Source organism: Megachile rotundata, chromosome 3 (genome assembly GCF_050947335.1).
Source record: "Megachile rotundata isolate GNS110a chromosome 3, iyMegRotu1, whole genome shotgun sequence".
NCBI lineage: Eukaryota > Metazoa > Arthropoda > Insecta > Hymenoptera > Megachilidae > Megachile > Megachile rotundata.
The window spans coordinates 22,607,614-22,629,148 of NC_134985.1; the positions used below are offsets into that span (position 1 = coordinate 22,607,614).

General features: G+C 43.7%; 2 protein-coding genes across 6 annotated transcripts in view; one reads left to right on the top strand and one right to left on the bottom strand.

Moving 5' to 3' along the window:
• Pdk1 (Phosphoinositide-dependent kinase 1) overlaps positions 1-21,535 on the top strand; it is a 322,127-nt gene that overhangs the window by 191,616 nt on the left and 108,976 nt on the right. For both annotated transcript variants that reach the window (XM_076530159.1, XM_076530160.1), the window contains one exon: positions 19,323-19,370. In XM_076530159.1, the coding sequence (XP_076386274.1) occupies positions 19,323-19,370 (48 nt within the window). The remainder of the gene's footprint in view (positions 1-19,322; positions 19,371-21,535) is intronic.
• LOC105664193 (uncharacterized) overlaps positions 1-21,535 on the bottom strand; it is a 288,268-nt gene that overhangs the window by 178,938 nt on the left and 87,795 nt on the right. The window lies entirely within an intron of this gene.

Genomic DNA, 21,535 nt, shown 5'->3' on the forward strand with positions numbered 1-21,535 from the left:
TTTTATTCTAGCTCCGACTATCGTGCGTCACGGAAATTTCCATTGATTTCTCGCTCTTCCGAAATCTCAATGTTCGAAACTATGATTTTCGATCGAGTAAAACTACATTCGTGGTACGATCAATTGCACGATGAGTCGAAAAGTTTCCCGAACGACGTTCGCATTTGCGATACGACCGTTGCCGCTCGAGTGGCAAACGAAGAAAATTCTCGAAACACGGTCAGTCGCCGCCTCGAATCCTTTATCTTTTCCACGCGTCCGAGTTAATATTAATTAAACGATTCTCTGGAAAATGCTTTCCAACGATCGCATCGTAAACCTAACGCACGTTCTAAGTTATGTAACGACCGCGTTCTACCGCTTGATCTTCTCATTGTCTGGAAATATTTTCAGTTCAGTGTTCAGAACGCTTCCTGAACTGTTCCCTCGCTTTTTCGTGATTATTTTGCACGAGAAGGAAACGCTGAAAGTGAGCTTACCTAATGTATTATTCAATAAAAGTTGCATTCAGTTATGACCGTAACGCGAAGAAACGGCCGAGCTTAAAATCCTTTTAACAGACCAACTTCCTCACTTGTTTTTTCCCCGTCCTTCTTCTTAAGTAGTAAATTAATGCACCCTCGTGAAAACGCATTAAACAACCAAATCCGCGTCGTTGATGCAGTGACAGCCAATTAGAAAGAAGCTCGGTATTTCTTCGTTTCGCAGCGTTATTCTTTCTTTCCGGAAAACGATGAAAGAATGAAGAGGATTTATGTTGAATGCAAAGTCGTCGTTAGCGTATCGACGGGGGTAAAGATAGGGGTGCCGGAAGATACCGCGACACGACAGATTGTAATAAAAGAATCGATACACGGGATTGTCCCCGTGTAATCTTCCGCGTCGCAAATTACTGCTAGAAACGAAGAATATATTTTCAGCTGTGCCCTTAATTACGTCGTCCGGTAAGCTGAAAGTCACGCTAATCGCTTCGCGGATTCGCGCACGAACATTAAAAGACAGGAGGCGCGTGGACAGGAATCGGGAAAACGGAAGAAAAAAAAAGGTGGACACGAAAAAAGCCGGTTAATGGGCCGCCTAATCATCGATCATTTGTCGAAAGAATTATGGAGGGTGAATCGAAGGTAAATTGAAAAGGGGTGGTAGTAACTGTCGACGATGTTCTACTTATTTATTTATATAGGGGCGTGAGAAGGAAGGAAATAGTTATTCGCTTCGAGGGATGGATTTATGACAGGAGAATGATTACGTTCAAAGAGAAAATAAGTGGCTATTTTTGGAAAGCGATGGGAACAGAATTATCTTGAAATAACACGAAGATAACGATGATGTTCTGTCGATAAAGAGCAGTCGAAAGATAAAGAAGAAGCAAAGAAGAGATAAACGGTAAGTTTCAAGAAAAGGAAACAGTTATTTGATAAAGTGCAGTCGTAACGATGATGTTGTGTAGGGAAAAAGCAAAGCACGTGTTTTCAAAAATTAAGTAATTATATAGGGCTAACGATAATACTCGAGATAAGAAGAAGATACGAAAGAGGAAGAAAAGGCATGGCTTTCGAAAAAAAAAGTTAAATCGATTCGGCCGAAAATAATTGTAAGAAGTGATATTGTATCGATAAATCAGCCGTTTGAAGGAAAAGGGAAGGAAGCGAAGGAGAGAGAGTGGGTGGTATTGTCGAGAGGCTGTCACGAAGCAAGGATGGTAGGCGTGTCGATGCGCCATTAGCGTGTCATTAGTACGTCATTAGCGCGCGATACGCGAAACAGAAATACAGGGGCGGCCGTGTTTGTTATTTAAAATCCCCTCGACATCGTCTTCCCCGATATTCCTTGGTAGGTAATTGCGAGTTTTCGAGACGATCAAGCTCGTTGGCTGTCGCGATTTCCGAGAAGGCCAAGTTCGCTGGACGTTGAGCGATAGCCTGGCAATTATCGCGTTGGATACTCGTTAAAAGCTGATCGACAACTTATCGACCACTCGATCGATGCTCGATAATGTTCATCGACTAAACCGATCGAAATACGAGAAAATTTTTCTAACGAGACAAACGGTGACGAACGAAGTAGCCTCTTCCGTTCGGCCAACTTTTTCCTCGCTCCTTCTCATCGCGTGTCGTTTCATTTGCCGGCTGTTTACAATCTGTTCACGTGCCCTCCAGCTGTGGAGATAATTGCGACGATTACATCACGGGAATCACCTTCTGTAATCATTATGTTCTACTCGGTAAATGACTCGAGAGACCAGCACGGTTCACGAGTGGTTCACGTGAGTGATCGTTGACGCGTTGACGTTGTTACGCACGAAATGCTCGATTTATTCGCAATATTTTTTCTTTATAACTTCGTTCGATTAATTAGAACGTTCGTTAGTTAACACTAGTTAAGTTAAGTTAGTTAAAAATTTTATTTTCCCGTAAATTCGACGCGTCATCGGATGATACGATTCGATAATGATTCGACGAACAATGTTATCGTCGATAGACGAAGCGTTTAAAACGTTCGAACGAATTTAAACGGACGGAAAAGTTGGAAGGACGAAAAGTTGAAGGATAGAGGATGAAAGATAGAGAAGACGAGGATAGAATGAATAGCCGAAGGACAGAGGGACGAAGACAAGGGTAAAAGGTACTTTCTGAAACGAAACTCGTAGGTATTCGCGGTGAGTACGGAGCAAAGGTCGCGCAATTATATGGCGGTGATTAAGGTCGTGGCATTTCGTGAGAGGCCATTAAGGAAAGTTTGAATAATCTGCGCGCTGTAAAGATTTACTTGCTGTATGCGTGTTAGACTACGACGCATTCGTTATCGCGGATTTTTGCTTCTTTCTCTTTTTTCGGGTTCACAAGACGCCTCGCTGCATACCAAAGAAAGTACCAGTTCGTCCTTTTTTAATCAAAATTAGTCGTACGGTCGTGATTTTTCCTTTCGAATTCGAGCCAACTTCCGTCGTTTCTTCTATTACGCGTCTAGTGTCATGTCATGTCTTATCATCGATTCAACGATGATTCGCGCTAGGAAATTGCATATTTCACCGTTAATTTATTCAGCGATATCTCGCAAAATAATTTGCCAATTTCACAGTTGCACGATGACTAGTCTCGAAGAGGATTTCTGAGAGGTCGACACGCTTATGGCGAAAATCGCTGTTTAATCTTCGAGAGCTTTTGCAAACAAACAACACGGCGTGTTTTACTCAGCTTTGCCGACCGTGCGACTCGGTATGTAAGTGCGTGGATGACGATCTTCCACAAACACTCGATTGTTACGCGACGTTTCATAGTTCGAAAACGTGAAGCATCATCGACGAAACGTCGTTTTCATTTCGATATCTATTTATCTTTCAATCAAATTTTTCAACCTACTGTTTCTCGTAATGAAAAATGCTGACGAAGCATCAGATAGCAATGTCGCAATTTTTTCCTATCGAGTGATTTGTGAAAATTTCCTAACGAATTTTGGCAATAGCGTCTAATCCTTGCGCATAGCTTTATCGAAGAAGAAACAAGCGAACGAGAGGAAAAAATATGTTTTCCTGCAAATACGACGATTCGGTAAATCCGTTTCGGTTTAATTAAACAGACGACCGCGATCGGTCCGATAGAGAACAACGAGGCTGTACCAATATTGACCTTCTTCGTTTGGGCCTCTTCAAGGGTCTGATTATGCCATTTACATAACTCCTACTCGCACACGTTTTTCAGCCAGTTGCCGGAGCACGTTCAGGTACATTCGTTCTTTAATTTCGCCTCTGTTTAGCCTAGACCTAACCGTACTCGAGTATACATTTGACCTACCATCGTAACGTTTGGATAGCACTTAATGGGGTCACCTGAAAAATTTATGCCAGCGGTAGAAGAATTTACGATACCGCGTATCTTTTCTTCCGGCTCTACGTTAACGTTCAATATTTCTTCTTGATTTATATTTGTCACGGATAATCTTGTTTTAACGGTTTATTTTTACGAGTTCGTGACTCGCTATCGATTTCGGTATAGAAAGTCTTCGCCGGCAAATATCTCGGTCTTCGAAAATAGAATCCGTTAATTAAATTTGTTCAGAAGATGATTGTTGTAAAGGGCTCGAGACAGAAGGCGCTCTCGACCCTCGCCTCGTACAATCCTTTCTTTTTTCCTCTCTCTCTCTCTCTCGATCCTTCTGTACCGTGCCAAACATTCGAAACTTTTATTAGCATTAAACACTTATTTATCGTGATCGAGCGAGAGAGAATTGGAGCGAAAAAATTGTCGTCTTAACGCTTATCCTCCCGTTAATCGAGTCACTCGTCATAGTAAGACTTTGAATAGGGTTAATCTCGTGAACACGCTTGATCACGGAATATCTTGGAAATTACATCGCATCGATAATTACGTACGTCCTCGCGATATTAATTGCAATTGGAAAGTGGTGGTAGTGGTTTACGCGGTTTCCATGGTTTTCAATTTCGGACGCAAAGGGGTTCTGATTTCTCAACACTGCGACCGAAATCATCCACCCCGATCGATTCGAAATTGCCAGATTTCACCGTCGAGCATAATTTACAGCGCGATACAGTAATTTCGCACCATTACGAGCGAACCTAACGGTATATTTTAGCAAAGGAGCTCCCGTGAACTATTCGCTGGTGCGCGGCACGATACAAAGCGATCAAACGTTGGGGTAGTTTCTGGAATGTGCCCTGTTTCTCCTGGCCTGTAAGTAATTTCCGGCCGTATTTCGATCTCTGCTTACATCGGTTAACCCAGCTAGCGTTCAAACTTTTCAGAATCGGGCAAAAAATAGCAACGAAAGATATTCAGCTTCATAAACGAACTCTTGAAACTTTGAGCGTGCACCGTGTACGAGCATCGACCTCAATCTATAACGTTATCTTTTACAATCCTGACAAACGATTCCTCGAACTAAAACGATTAATTGATAACGTGTCTTGTTTTGTTTGAATCGAGATATCAACGCAGAATCGATAACGAGAAAAACGTTTCATTAAACGCGAGCGTGACGATTACGATCGATGTATAGCGATACGAAATATCTGGTTTTATCCGAAGATTATCCTCGCTGTTTTGCGTCACTACCTATACTTTGTTGTACCTTTTTTCTTCTCTCCTGGTTAAACGTAGAAACACACGATTTGCGCAGTACGATTCGTTCTCCAGGGACGCGCTGGTACAATTGTCCTCTTGCACTTTCTTCATCGCGAACACTCACCATTTATGAAACTGATAGCATCGTTCGATACATACATATTTAGAATTCTAACCTTGCGTCGATGTTTTTAATAGCCTTGCCTGTGTCGAATACAAGTTTGTACACATTTTCTTCTTCTGCCACTTGCAGTTGTTATGAAATTTCATTTTTTCGAAGGAAGAAAATCTACCATTTTTTTTATACTCTGATAATGATAGCTATTCGATCGATTTTTACCCGAAACGATTCAAAGGCACACGAAATTCTAACAGACCTAGTCGTTGCAAACGATAAGAACCAGCAGGATATTCGCGTGCGCGTGCTTCGTCAGCTGCCGCGTCACGCCGCGGTGTGATGGACATGATCCACCGCCATAGTCGTCGTCGCCGTCGTCGCCGTCGTCGCCGTCGCATGAAAATGTCCATTCTCTCGGCATAGAAGGCGCCAAGCCACGGCGGTCGCCTGATAACGAATCATACGCGTACACGCGCCGTGAGAAGGCTTTTCGATAACGTGGCGCGTCGCGTCGTTGCACGTGCTTCGTGATGCAACCAGTGCGTACGCTGTATGCGCATTGATACGAGAGCTCGTTGACACGTCTTCTCATCGTGTCGTCCAACTGCCACATTACGATACTTTTTGTCCTATCTACCGATCAATTCAACAGTAGGGATTTAGGGTTGCAAGAAAATACCTTAAAATAAAGTTCTTTTATCAGAAATTATTCCCCTCTATGTAACGCGATAATAAAAATAATAAATTGTTCGCATTTTCATAAGCAGCGAACATTCGTCATTTCTTCGACCGCGCACATGTGCGTCAATCGAACGTGAAATTCTGCCGACTCGTTATGCGCCTTATACATATGCATGCGGAACGAATTCGACATTTTAATCGTGATTTAGTGATCGTAACAAAATCGTGTACGTGTTTCGATCGATTTTACTTTTGGTATGCGCCTGACTTCCATTTGTTTTCACGGCATTCTTACCCGTTTTAATCGACATTCTGCTAGGTACCCGTTTAATTGATTCTCTCGCGGCAAATCCATCCTCGAGAGTGGATTTCACCGCGTTTCACTCCTGGCATTCGAGATTATATAACATATTATCTTGGCAGAATTTCGCAAAGCTCGCTGAACCTTACCAAGCGACCTTCACATTCACCGTGTTAACGAGATTCAAACGATCGCGAGCAAAGAATACCTGATCGATTTACATGTATCTGACCCGTGTCAAGACCGTCGTTTCCTTGCGTTACGATTTGTCGCAACGAAATTTCTTTCAATCGAACTATGACTGTCGTGTTTAAGAAAGCGGAGAAGTAAGCAAACGTACAAAGTGTATAGAGTCTATGCAGAATCTCGAAAAAGCCTAAAGAGATCGTAGTCCGCGTAAATCATAAATTGACCAAGATCGTGCTCGTGTTTCTGCTTTTGCGTCACGCTCCGACACAAAAACTGAGATAATCATACGATCCGATAACGTCAGAGGTATCCTTCGCGAACCAATCGGTCGGAAGGCGAACGAACAATTCTCCGCGTAAACGAGAGATTAATCGATGACTCGTTAGGTAGGAGGCTCGAACAAAGTAGAGGATCGATCGGTAGGTAGGAGACTCGAACAAAGTGGAGGATCGTGTCCGTTCGAAATTCGGGGCTTCCTTTTGTAGCGGAGGCCAGGTAGGGTGTGTCTTGGGTATCGGTGCCGTTCAACAGGTGGTTCACGATTGTCATCACACATGTGCGGATTAACCAGCTTCTCTCTCGTTCTCTTTCTGGTTCACCGGTGCACGTATTCACCGATGTACCGAGGAACACGTACACGCGAACGTAGGGACACGGGCGCGAGTGCGGGCGCGCGCGTGCGTGGCTACCTATTTGTCAGGCACACGAACGCTATCGGTACACGGGAAGCAAGAGGCAGACAGAGAGAGCTTACCACGACGATGGGTTGCTCGAGAAGGTGAGCATATGTAAGGTTCAGAATGTAAGTGCATTCGAGAGACCCTTGCCTTTGGGTCCCGTCATTGGACACCAGTTGCTCGAAGCTCCGCGTCGAACGCGCTCGAAAACGCGTCGCGATCGTCCTAACATCCCACCGGGGTAAAGCGGAAACGTTTCGAAATCTTGTCGAACTATTCGCCTTAATTGGCTCGGTTAATTTGCTAGTCGCGTTTCGAGCACCGCTTCTTTCTCGATTAACTCGTCGATGAACGAAAATCGGTAAACATGGTAAACGGAATTGTTTATGGTCGACAAGGTGATTAGATGGAGCAGTAAACGCGGTTAATAAGCCGAAACTGCTCGTTAAAGGTGTCCTTTATGGAGAGAGTACTTTTCTAATTAGGTGGCTCCAGAACGACGTAATTAGAAATGGACTTTAACGAGAATTTAAGTGGGCAGTTCCTGCGCTGTCTTCGTACAATATTCAGGATTGTCCTGGCAAATTGGGCAATTTAGGCGTTCACTCGTCTTGTCCTGTTCCACCATCGTGCTAACAGTTTAAATCATTACCGAGAAGGGAAATCTTGCTAATTAAATCTTGGACCGACGCGACGATACGATTCGCTTTGCGTCGTTCTAACAAATTTTTTTCAAAAGAAAAGAAACCGCGGGAATTGGATTTGCTAACTCTCGTTTCCATTCCGTATACTTCTGTTTCTGTCGCAGTTGCGCGAAGTTAGCCCGCAACGTCGTAACGGTGAACACGATCGTAGGTAAAAAAGGAGAAAAGAAATCTGAAGGGTAGAGAGGTGGTTTGATCTAGACGCGTGGATCGGACGTGGCACACGCCAGCAGTCGAGTACTCTCCGCGGAAAATGGAAATATCCGGGAAGCAGCGAAGCGAGTGTCTCGGGTAATTGTAAGGCAGTTTCCTTCTCGGCAAAAGAGAGAGCTTCTTCGTCGTCGTGACGGAAAAAACGATGCTCTCGGGCCTGGTAATCGATTTCAATTAGCGAAACTGCCGCGCCCAAGGACATTCCTCCGAGTGCCGTTTACCTCGAGAGGGCCTCGGGCTACCGATCACCCTGTATCTACCCTAGCCCTCCTTTAGTTCGTCGATTTTAATTGGCAAAATTCCCGAAATGCTTCGACGCTGCTCGTGACTGCTGCTCTTTCCCGTTTCAACCCTCGCAATTGTCGTGAAATCGAAAGTAATCGAAGAAGACGGATGAAATATCGACGAATATTTTTTCGAATATTTCTCCGGTAAATCCGACCTCTCTGTGCTCGAGGACTCTACAATTTTTTCAACTTTCGAACTTTGAGATTTATAGGTTGTTTCGACCTTGAAACACGGATTTTCAAATTCCTTTCACGCGCAATGTTTCCCCGTACTTGTTAGAGGGGAGGACCGAGAGTCCGTTCGAAGAGTCGGCAACACGCGGTTCTTTCGTGCAAACTTTATCCACCCAATCCGATTTGACGCGTACAAGTGCTTCATCCGATCTGCCATGGTCTACGATCGCTAACAAACTATTTTGTTTCTCGTACAAAGTACGGTCTATCGTTTAGTTACCGAAACCTACAATGAAACCTGGAACAGTAAAGGCGAGAACGCGTCGAACCACAAAGGGTTAAACGCGCGAGTCGTGGCGTTCTTCGGGCTTTGATCCCGTTACACGTAGAAGATAAACCAATGTCGACGGTGTGTTCCAACTCTTTTTTTTCTCCGTATAGCGCGTATCTGTCTTTTTTATCGCGATGCAATTAAGACGTGCCTCGTTTATCAAGGATGTTCCACCGCGAACGGGCTACGAGGTCAGCGATACCTCGGTAATTTGTATTTTATCGCGTTTATTGCGCGATCTTTTAATTAACGAACAATTTATGCGGCGATTAAGAAATCCGCGTTACGACGTTATTGAATAAACAACAAATAATTGAACGATCGATACCGTTCACGTACGTAATTCACGGATTTTAGCGACGATACGCGCGTAACACGTTCGGCTCTGTGATCGCTTGCCACTTTGTTTTTCCAATTAATCCCCGAGATCGAGGTAGAATCGTCGGGAAAGCACGACACCCGGGCAAACACGATTGCCGGAACAATCGAGGCTCTCGAGCGTGGGCCAAGAGGCGTGCGTCAACCGAGAGCAAGTTTGCGTGCTAAAAATTAAACAACACCCCGTTCTGTTGTCTAGCCTGGGGTGAGGACAGAACAAAACGTTCCTTGGTAAACAAAGGAAACGTCTGTTTCTTATCCCTCTCGCTCGGTTTTTTTTTTTCTTCACCCTCCCTCGTCTCGACGACGGGTTTCCCTTTGAACGCGAAAGACCGCCGCGAGGGAGAACGGGTGAAAATGTTCCACACGAGCGTGCGCTGCTTTAGACTGCTTCGCGATAAATTCGCCCGGTAATTGCCATCGTGGAGAGAGCTTTCCCAAGGCCTATAATCGGCTCGCGAACGAACTCGCTCCGAGGAAGACTGTCGAAGAAAACCGGCCGCAAATCCGATCAATGCCGCCCCCGTCTGGCTGGGATCTCCTGGAAATCGATATTGCGTTTAACTTCCAGACGGCCGAGCAATTTTCTCGCTGTTTCCACTCAAGTTTTCCCTAGCAAAATTTCGCAAACCGTTTCAAATTCAACTCGATTAATTCCGACCCGACGCGATTCGATTTCGCACCGTTCGATTCGACGCTTTCCTCCGAATCTTCTTCGACCATTCATTTTTCTTGTCCAAGAAAAATTACTCTTATCCCGTCCTTCCTCTCCGATGTATCAAACGCACGCGATTCTCGAATTTTTCCACCGGTCGTTCTTTACCTTTCCTTAGTCGCCACGCAACTCGTGCATCGGGGTCCGTGAACCATTTCGCGAACCACGTTTTTCCAAGATTACGATTCGATCTGTGCGAAGGGATAGTAGAACGGATCGACTAGACCAAGGAAATTTCACGGGTAACCGAAGAAACGAGGTTAGCCCTTCGTAAGTAGGGGCAGCCGTTTCGTTCTGGTAACCGGTGAACCGAGCACAGCCTCTTTTCTATGCTGGCAATCGAATTTGTGCCAAGGTACTGGATATGCATGGGATTTTCTGATATTTTATTTCGTTTATCGCTTCCGTGGCCGCGAAAATTCCCTTTCTTAGCAAAGACAGACGCGTTTAATGTCCACGTTCGTGAACCGAGAGACGAGAAAAGCTTCGAAATCGTTAAGTTTTTATTATGACGTTGAAGGAAAAGCGACTAAGAAGGTCTAACCCCCTAACATCGTTAATCGGTGACCTTGTTCACCTGGAAATCAAGAAGGATCAGAGTATTCGAGGGAAAACGACTCACCGTAATAAACAACGCGGTCGGAGAAAATCATTAAACCAGTTGTTTACGTCTACGCGGCCGTCAGTGGAGATGAAATCGAGAAGGAAAACGACGAACCGCGTCAAGCAGGGGAAGAGGTCGGATCTTGAACTCGAATCGTGGAACATTCCGTTGGGACATCCTTGTTTATGCTTTTCCCATCGTATACATTCTTACGAATCTCTACAAATTCGTAGATACAGAATTTCAAGGAATCGTCGAAGTATCGAATAAAAATTGTGCACAGATTTCATTCGCAAAATCTTATCGCTATAGAACAACATGTATATTGAAATTGAAAATTCTTATTACTGTACAATAACATGTTCCTTCGGCGTACCATGGACGGTCTAATTTATCGAATGTAATTGAATTCCATCGATGAAATTTTTGAAAGAGCGGACAAATATTTCGTGGTTTTGTTTATAAGAACGAGAAATCGATCGAAACGGGTTTTCGAAGTCTGTGCGCTGTTATGATTTGTATTCGGTGCCGCATAACTGCATAATGTCACTTTCTATAGCATTTCTACTTTCACTTCTGTCGGCAGTGTTTACACTCCGCTACTCCAGTTTCGTCGCGAATTTCTCCGTCGCGGTTTCCAATCGGTCGCGATCGAAACTGCTTAATCGTTGATTAAACCGACGCGAGGCGAGACGCGACGACACGGCGCTCTCGGCGTGTCTGTCCCAGACCGGATTTCACCCGATTTCTATCCTTAATTAGCGAACAATAATATTCGTCGCTCTCTTCAAAATTCGCGCTTCGTCTCGAAAACTCAACTTCCACGAGGTACGAACTTTTATTTCCCTTTCTCGGCGTAACGCGTAAATTTGAACAAGTTTACTGGAAAGAGTCGATCAGTCATCGACGCGTTTGTCGATGATAGGGCGACGCGATGAATATGCAAATTAGACGGATAACGTTCAATTGTATGCAAATGCGATCGGATTCTGACAGCTCGATCGGATTCCCTTCGATCCGAACGAACTTAGGGCCGGATGTTCGGCTCAACATCACCACCGATCGTCGTTATCTAAACTCTGTCAGCTTCTCGCGACTTCGAAAGCTCGTAATATTCCATCGTACCTACTACAAAGTGTACAAGTTACACGATTAGAAATCTAAGAGGATAATATATAAACTTTATTCGAGACGAAACTAGAAGTTTCCGCGTTAAATCTAAGACGTGGACCACCAGTCCCGCCTTTATCGTCGCGAAAGCGTAACATTTCGTAAATGCTTTGCAATTATTGGCAAACGCTTATACGTACTTACTTACGGTATGTACATAAGATTTTAGCAAAGCATCGACGCATGCTTCTACCGGTAAAGGTTCATATTTCATTGCTCGCGAATATATTTACTTATCAACTTAGTATACGCATACGTCGATTAGCGAGTTTAACGAAGTTGCGTTGTTAAAAGTTACATGATTTATAGCGGGAAGTTTAAGAGAATCTTTTTCTTCTACGAGTTCGTTTCCCGAGCGATGCTTCTTTCCGAATACCGGTGATCCGACTGAGAATCGACGACATACGGTATTTGTAGATTCTGATCCCAGAGACGCGTGGGTCGTATATATGTATACGTATTCAGTCAATGGTCCGTTAATAAGATCGCGACAGTTAGAAACGTCCTTGCCTTAATAGTCGCCCACGCCTTATCATGCAAGCACCTACTCGTAGTCAACCTTATTAATAGTCTTTCAACCTTTCACGGTCTATGTGCAGACTCTTGCTCGTTGTTTCTCGTTCTTTCCAACCGAGCAAGCAGATCGGTATACGTTGCTACGGTGTATAAGAAGGATAGAAAGAAACACGAAGATAAAATTTCTAATAAGAGCGAAAGAGATATTAGTGCATTTACATAACCACGAGATTACTCAATTTTCTTGTCGCAACTTATTTTTCATGGCATTTAGAGCTCGACTCGCATGGCTCTTGCAATTAATCGATTGGACTTTGTTATCCAAGAGCGTTAGAATTATTTTGGCGTCTTTTTTCGCCGCTCTGATTTCCATGTTAACGCTTTAATGGCCAACGAGTCGAGAAGAAACAGGAACGAAAATCGTTTGCGTTTCTCTTTTGTTTTAAGGCAGAAATCTGCATCGCGAACGTCGCAAATGTTATCGAAGATCGATCGGGCGACGACCCGATATCGATTAATTACGCGTACAAGTACTTTATGATCCGTTACTTCGTTTAATTAACAATTTCTTCGGTGTATCTACTTAAAGGTTCGTAGCTTTCCATTAATAATGGATTTGATGCCGATTATACAAGTATTTTCCTTACTGTACGCGTACGTTCACGAGACCGTTTCCCGATTATTCGTCGTTAATTCAGCGATTCAAAGACCGCGTAGCAACGTGCTACTTATTACGATCCGAATTCCACTTCTACGTGTTATATAATACTTTAATCGGTTCTGCTTTTCTGAATTTCATTATGCAGGAATGTTGCACGGCAGAAGCATGATCAATTTCGGTCTCGAATATATTTGCATACATTATCACGGAATTCGTTTCTAATTGATACGTTAACACGATTCATAAATAATACATCGCGCCGAACTCTGGAACTATTCGACGATCGATCGGATGTAACTTCCGGAAACCTTTTTACGGGTTTCATTCATGTTTTCCTAGGAGAGATTCGATGACATAAAAGTATCGTAAAATAACGCTTATGGCAAACTCTTCGATACGGTTCTTAACGCGAATGGCTAACTGCTAGTTACACCGAACGATCACCGATTTCGAAAGATACACCGAATCTAATAGGATTCGATGACATAAAAATCCCTCGTATCGATTTCGGGTTCAAATCGATCGATTTTTCTTTATTTTCGCTACAGCCTAATAAACACCTACCGCTAGTTCTAGAGCGTTGTTCATAGCGTTTCGAGTAATATGCCGAAATCCGGATTTAATACGTGGAAAGCTTCCGATGACAGTGTCTGGCGAACCTTCTGGAAAATTTTCTCGCCGAAAGGATAATCATGATACGGCTAATCATAAATAATTACATTCCATTGACGTTCGTGATCCGTGCGTCACACTCCCTCGTACTTTCTTAGCGTTGAAGCATTGACGCGTCGAATAAACGTCAACGGAAGAAACGTTTGTTCGAAAAGAAACGTGGCACAGGTAACCGACTATTTCAACTACGAACAAAAGATCTACGAACGATCGAAGATATTTGAATAAATTGCAAATAACTTACGTTAGAAGAATGTACTCTGTAGAGCTGTTTTTTCAAATTCGAAAAACAATGATTTTTAACGAAAGTACGTAAGCGTTTTTCGAAATGGATAACCTGTTGTAACAACGGTGATAATTTTCGATTACTTTATGAGCAAATTCGAACAAGTTCGGAACAAAGACCGTAAATGGGTGATAATTTGGCATTTTGCATTTTGCTATTGCGTTATAGAATCAAGATAAACGACGAATCGGGCAAAGTGCACTGTGTAATTGTCGAACAATAAAGATTTTATCTCGTTGAACGAACGCGTCACTTTTTCGTGACGAACGCGTGCCGTGCGATATCTCGCATCGATAAAGCGTTTGTTGTTTCCTTTAGCCGATGTACACGCATTATGCATATCGGCAGGCTTCGACAACGCGACGACTCGAAGCTACCGCGAAATTAATTTCTCGTGCGATTTCTCTTCATTATTTGCTTGTCCTGCTAAATTTCGTGTTTGCTTCACAGCGTCTACGAAACACGTACAAAGTCGAAATTAGTGGTTCTTACGCTCGTCGAGAAAATAATCGCGTTACGGTGCCGACGGTTAATCGAAACGATTGAAATTATCGCGATACTCGATATCGCCACCTTGTTTAGTCGCAACATTTAATAATATTTTATCGGGCAATTTTAATTCAATCGTGTCTTATCGTGTCTATAAAATTCACGGACGCTTGTTCGATTTCGAGAACGGGTGAAAATTCGCCGTGACCCGCGGCTGTTCTCGTACATAAAAAATTGCATTTCTGCCACTTTGTAAGAGGAACTCGTTATCGAACGATATAAATCTCCACCGGTTTCGAACGGCAAATAATCCAACTTTCGTTTTCGAAAGGGAAAATTTCGGACGGTTTTTGGCTTACAAATTCGTCGGCTATTAAACTTCTGTATCCTGTTCGCAAAGATTTTGGCATACATTTGTTGACGCGGATATTTAAAGAACGACGAGGAAAGATTGGAACACGGGTGTACATCGAAAGGAACTCGCAAACGCGAGAATTATGCAAACGAACAATTCCAGTTTATTTATAGACACGTGCGGCGGGGACAGGCTTTTTCGCGATGGGTAATTTACATTGATTTTTACGCGACCATGATCCGCGCGGCAGATCGTAAATCACTCTTTCGTCGATTCGAAGCCGCAATGGAAACGTCGCCAACGGACACGGGAATATTATTGTCCGTCGACAAACAATGCAGATGATGTAACGATAAGCTGCACATTTATCATTCGAGTCTTACTTATATGAGTAATTACCTATTTCATTAGCTACAATGTAGACACGCGATGATGGCACGCTTCGTAGAACAGGAAGCCGCACCTGTTAGCGTTCACGCGTTGTCCTTTCTGCTACTTGTTCGCGTTATTTGGTTGAAATTTCGTTTTACAATTTTCTCTTTACGAATCGCTCGTTGTAACGATTTATGATAGGGTCAATAGCGATTTCTAAACGAACAGGAAAGCCTTTCGATAAAGAAATCCATAAATTACTATAAAGCTATAGAACGATTTGGCACTTTGGCAGGATTTCTGATTATTTGCGAAAAAACGTCCGTCCACTCGTGTACTCGTGTCTATTTGTCCGTTTTTACCGGCATATCTCACACAGCTGTTTTCGATGTGGTAGTCGACGCGTTAATGTATCTTCACCCCTCGAACGAACTGCAAAAAAGCAAGCGAGGCGCCTCGACGCTGGCGTCGGCCAGGATAGCCGGTAAGCTCGAAATATTTTTCGGTCGTGGCCGGAGCAACAGGTGCACACCCGCTCCTGGCCTCCATTAAAGTGTTTACACGAGAGACAAGAACTTTGAACCGTCCGGTTTAATCTCTTAAGCGCTTCCCGGACGACCAGCTTGAACAGAAGGGAAGAAAGCGGATCCGGAGGATGCCAATCATCCGGGAATATTTATGAATTACATCGTTCCCGCTCCTTCTACGATGCCCCGAGTTCGCGACCTTTTCGACGAGTGAAAGTCGAAGAACAGTGTAGAATTTCAGAAATACTCGAACGCTCTCGCCTCGCCGTTCTTTTCGAATATTTACCGAATGTCGATTTCAAGGTATGCGCGTTCCATTGCCAGATATTTTGGCGCGCTTAAGTATGCCTAAAGTATTTGGGTACTTTAAACGACCCGATAGCGGACCCGTTCAAACTGTTTAACAAGGCATTTGCGCCTTCGAACTCCTCTTCGAATAGTATATCCGTCGGTATTGAAACTTATCTCCTCGCGTTCGAACAGTTCAATATTTTTTTCAACTTTTGTCCGGACAACTATCTCACCGATAAACTTTTCCAGTTTATCGACCGAAATGCATATTTTCCCTTCTTGTCTCGGAAATCGATAGTGTAATTCGAAATATCTCGGTGGACAGCAGTAACGAAAATTCTCTGACAGGGCTTCCATTATCTTCCATTAGCTTTTATTTTGTGTTGCCAACAAACATTTATACGATACGAGCCATTTAAGGAATCGCGAATCTTACGAATCACCATCGTCACCAGAAGTGCAATATCATGGTATCGATCGTTGCCAAAACTTACCGCCGTCGATTAAAGTGTCAAACGTGTCTTGAATTTTCTTCTTTACGCTTTTAACCCAAATGAATTACCTACCTACATGCATATACCGAAAGTAGCAAATTTACCCGTGTTAAGGATATGTCGGTTTCGTAAACTAAAGCACATATAACGAAAGAATGTTTGCTGGTCCAACTCGTACGAAACATTTTCCCGTCTCGATCCGAGACGTCCGACGAAACTTTTAGAAGGCGGCACCAGGTGGATAAATTTCACCGCAATTACGATTCATCTCGCAGATATTACACAAGGTTTTTCGCCTCGAAGCTTCCTATTTTTCTTCCCCGAAAGAAGAAGGTGATCGAAAGTAGACGAAGGGGTGGCTATCGATCACGCGACACGTGTCAGTCTAGACAGATTGACACGGTAACCTATCGGTTAGCCAATAATAGTGAAACCTTAGTGGGACGCGGCGACGTGTTCCTCAGCTTGTAGCGCACCTCGACTGTGCTAAGTCTCGTGAGTAGCCAATCTGTCAAGCCAACGGCAAATTTCTGGCAATAACGCGTCTTGACAAACCTTAGCCGTAGTCTTGGCTTACCTCGAAGTTCATTACCGCAAATTATCGTTATTACGAGTTTCGAGTATAGGCGCATAGAAATTTAACGACGCAGAGCCTGTGGTATCTCGACGCGTTACAGGCTCAGCCATTTAGAGTCTAACGGTTACGACTGTCACACGGTACATCTACCGGTTGAAAAATTTCGAGGTTCACCCGATTGCCCTTCGAAATCTCGATAACAAACAATTTTGTATTTTCTACGTGGACACGGTCGAAATAAAGATAAGGGGACGACGGATCAGGTTAATCGGATGAAGCAGTCTGGCAGTGCTCGGAGGCCGACGAGGACGTGATGGATGAAAGGTGTTCCAGTTATGTGGATTCCGTTGCAGGGGATGATGAATGAACCGCAGCAGCCTGAGGCGGTCGAATTTCAGCGTCAGACCACGAGCAAAGAGAACGGCCAGACAACGAACGTCGACGAGATTTCCGGCAGAGGCCAGACAGACAGACTGCTTATTAAGAGATATTTAAATCCTTTCTTGCGAGCCATGCTTTGGTTATCGTCTTAAGCGTTATCGACCGCTTCTGGACACCTTAATATCACCGGGCAACCGTGAAATATTTTTCAAGGCACAACGGAGTTGTTGCGGTGAGATTTTATCGATCGTTTCTGGAAGGATACGAGCGAAAGATTATCGAACGAGTTACGCAACTGTCGCGCGATCGCTCCTCGATAAAAACGCTGTAATTCTGATTATAAGAAGCTATGGAACGCGACGCGGTCCGAAAAGAAAAGGCAAACGAAGCTCATTAATTTATAATTGGACGAATGGAAAACTTTGATATCGGACAGTCTGAGAATCGAACTCGTCTAATTCGGTTCGAGCGCTTCGTCGAATCCCGGTCTTCTCGACTTATCAACAAATTCATACATTTATCCATCAAACCTTTCGTTCGTTAGGACACTCGGCTGCAACGTTCATTTCCTCCGAGCAAGGCTAAATGTACACACTGAAACTTCCTGCTATTTCTACTTTGAAGGATTCTGCGATCTAAAATCAGCCATTTCGAGATCTAAGTTACGTTTTTTCAATCCCACTCGATTTAGCTATTCAATTTAGCTATCGCGTATCGCTACTGTTTTCGGATCCCATAGAATTCTGAACGCAGCGAATCCGTAAAAAGTCGTATATCGTCGCGCTGCAGAAGTTTCAAACAAAGGATACGTGCCGTGCAAAGGATAGCGAAGTTTGTGCGCGATGCGATTTCTAAACATATCATTCGAGCACGTTATCTTTCGCAACTGGTTTCTCTTTATGCAAATAAATCGTTGCCGAGAGAAACGAGATGCTCGATGCGTCGTAGATCCGATTGCAACGAAATTAATTATTGTTCCGCATTATCTGATCAAGCGTGGCCATCGACGATAGATTTATACTTCCCCGAGCGGTGAAAATTGCCGTTCATTTTGCAATCTGCGAAAGGCGAGCACGGTGAAAGCGATATTTTTCGCGGGCAAACGGTTCGCGGAAGATCCTCCAATCTACCATTAAAATCGAACTTTCGAACAAGTTGCATCGATTTTCGATGAAATCGTTACCGTTCCGAAAGCAGACGGTAAAACAATGGTCAAACGATAAATCAGTCTTATCGATAAATTTTCTACTTCGAAGGAAAACAGACGAAGGCTGTATCGTTCAAGTTGATCGCGGATTCTACAATTCGCTTCTCCGTCTACGGTACTCGTAATTCGAACATTTCTACCGGATAACAAGAAACTTTTACAATAACGTCTATTATAAAAAGGCGAGCAGCCAATACCGACGAAACGAACCAAAGAAACAATACGGTTTCCTTAAACTTTGATTTGTAACAAATCAGACGATAAATTGCACCGAGACGCATGATGGTTTCCAGTCGAAGCTTTAGTAGTTCGGTCGCGACGAGTTTTAAGCGTTAAACAGCGATCACCGTGACAGTCGTTGCGTTAAACGAGGAAATTTCAAATCGACCAAAAATACGCACGGTCGTGTTTTCTTACCGCGCATCGTTCATTCGCCGAAAGCATGACTGTCGAGGAACGGGGTCAAGCTTTTTAGACATCCGACATCCACCGCCATTATCGCTAAAATATTGATCGTTTAAGGCTATTCGAGGAAGACTCGAACGAAATGGAAATATCAATATGTTTCTGTCCATGGTCCAAGCAGCGAACTAACAAGCGAATTCCGGAAACCGCGAGAATGCTGCGTCGTACTGCTCGGGCGAAATCCTAGTTTTCCCCGAACCACCATAAATCCGTTTATTGCTACGCCTTATTATCTGCCCACACGTTGCCACCGAAAATACATTCTCGACGAGACGGAAGGCGACGCGACGATATTCGGCCGATCCGCTCGCTTTAGCGAGGCGTTACGTTTTTCGCCCGGGTTACGTTGCCACGCGTTTTAGAATTTCGTAAAGACACGATACTATATTTCTGTTGTTGTTTTCAGGACACCGAGGTAGTCAGTGGTTCGAACGTAGCCTGTAATCCCGTGATTGTAAGTAAAAGCCAAAATAAGGTACGTAATTCGAGCCGTAGCTGGGTGCGACGAGCGAGTGGGGACAAAGAGGACGAGACAAAAGGCGTTGAAAGCGACGGTCACGTTCATCGAAGCAAAGGCGCTCTTCTTATTTAAGCCAGGCGTCGATGTTGAAAAACGTGGCTGCTAGAAAAACGCGAAATGAACGTACGTGCCGGCGAGAAGACGAATTTCTAGTGATTCGACGCGAGACAGGGGGTAACGTCGTTTCTCGTCCTCTTCGATCTCGCTTCGTGACTCCCGCCAAATCCACCTCGCGTCCTATCGACACGCTGTTTTTTCTTTCTGCTTCGAAATAAAAGCGTGCGTTTACTTTTTGCGATGCAGATTATTTTTATCGCTCTGTTTCGATCGATTCTGTACGTTACGACGTAAAATGTTCTTAGAATCGATAACGCGAGCCAAAGAGAATCCGTGCGAAACTATCCAGGAACGTGTACACCTGAATTACGTATAAAATTATGGGAATCCGATATTCGAATTAGGAGTTTACCTAAGATCATAACGTTGATCAATGACGCTGAAAGTCTCGAAAGTCTTTGATAAGTTGAAGTTTCGAAGAGATGTTCGATAAGGTTTGGGTAACGTGGTTTATTCGCGTATCGAAGAAAACATCTTGGCAAGATATTTTCAGGCAGTATTCGTAAATGTACATAAATTTGAACTTAAATATCGAGCCTCGACATTGGGTCGCAGTGTTCAGCATTTTCATTTTTCGTTTTACGACGTTTCGAGGCATAAATCGTTGTTTCTTAAATTGTCCAAGTTTTATCGTCCACACTTATTACCGTTAATTAACAACGCTTTGAAAGACAACGACGCGTATACGATTAAGACAAAGAAAATTTCGATTATTCGAAACGAGACAGTTCGGCGCGGCGATGCATAAATTTTAAAATTGTTTTTCTGATGCTTATCTAAGCATCTTCTCGAAAGCCGAACACGTATACGTCTACCGAGGTTACTTTAAAAGCGTGTCTCACGCAATATTTCTTAAAGCTTTCTATTTTTGTTTTCCTCCTAATTATAACGAGAATGTACATCGATAACCCACGGACATTTAATTGTCGTTGTTTTGTTATTGTTCGATTACACGCGAGGCGAACGATCCGTCATGCTTGTATCTGACGCGAGGCAAAAGCTATTTTTGAATATTTGTCGTTACAGAAACAGCGAGTAAATAGCTCGTCCACTGATTTCCTTCCCAATTATAGCGAGTAAGCGTATGTTCGTTAAAACCATATTCGCGAAATTAAGTTGTTTATCGGTGCACAATTTGTAAACAAGCTTCATTTCACGCCGAGGAAGCTTTCACGATAGCCGATAGTCGAAGGTTAAACTTCCAGTTTTCTGTCAACACGTTTCGCTGATAAAATCGTGTATCGCGCGTGATTCACCGACGATAATTTCAGCGTGAAAAATTTTGTCTACAATAAACAGAGAGAACGGAACATAATATCAAACAGGAAAAATTTGTTCGAATCTGAAATTGAATCGTTCGAACGATAAACCTGACACGATGTAATAAATTTACTGGAACTATTTTTTCCTCTTAACAGAACGTAAGGTTTGTTTAATACGAGTTCGAATCTGTCGGAAAAATGAGGTCCGTTATTTTCCAAGTAGAAATTAGTCAACTGTCGAGACGCGCGAAACTGTCGAATCAGACCGAAAGCGATAAACTTGGATCCTATTTCTATTCGAAAGTTCGGTAGAGAATGTTCGTCGACGAACGATGAAAGTTGGTCGACGTTAACGAAGACGAATTCAATTCCGACGCGTTGATACCGAGCGAAAAATCAGTGTTAAACTAAGAGAAGACGCGTACCGAAGTCGACGACAAATAGCGTTCCCATCGAGCAAAGCTCTCCTCGATACAGGTGTCTGGCTGCATAAAGACGTTCCCTTCTCCGGGGCCTTGCGTCTTCCATAACCCCGTTGTTGCTTCATCCGACAAAAGGCATTGTTCTCCCGAGACGGCGCAACCGAATAATTGCCTTATCGACGCGGCGCAACTTTCCTGAATTGCGTACTTGTTGCACCGGGACCAGCTCCCTTTACGCTTCGTGCACAGAGCCCTGCCTCTCCGCTTGCAACTTCTCCGTTCAGCCACGTGGAACCGC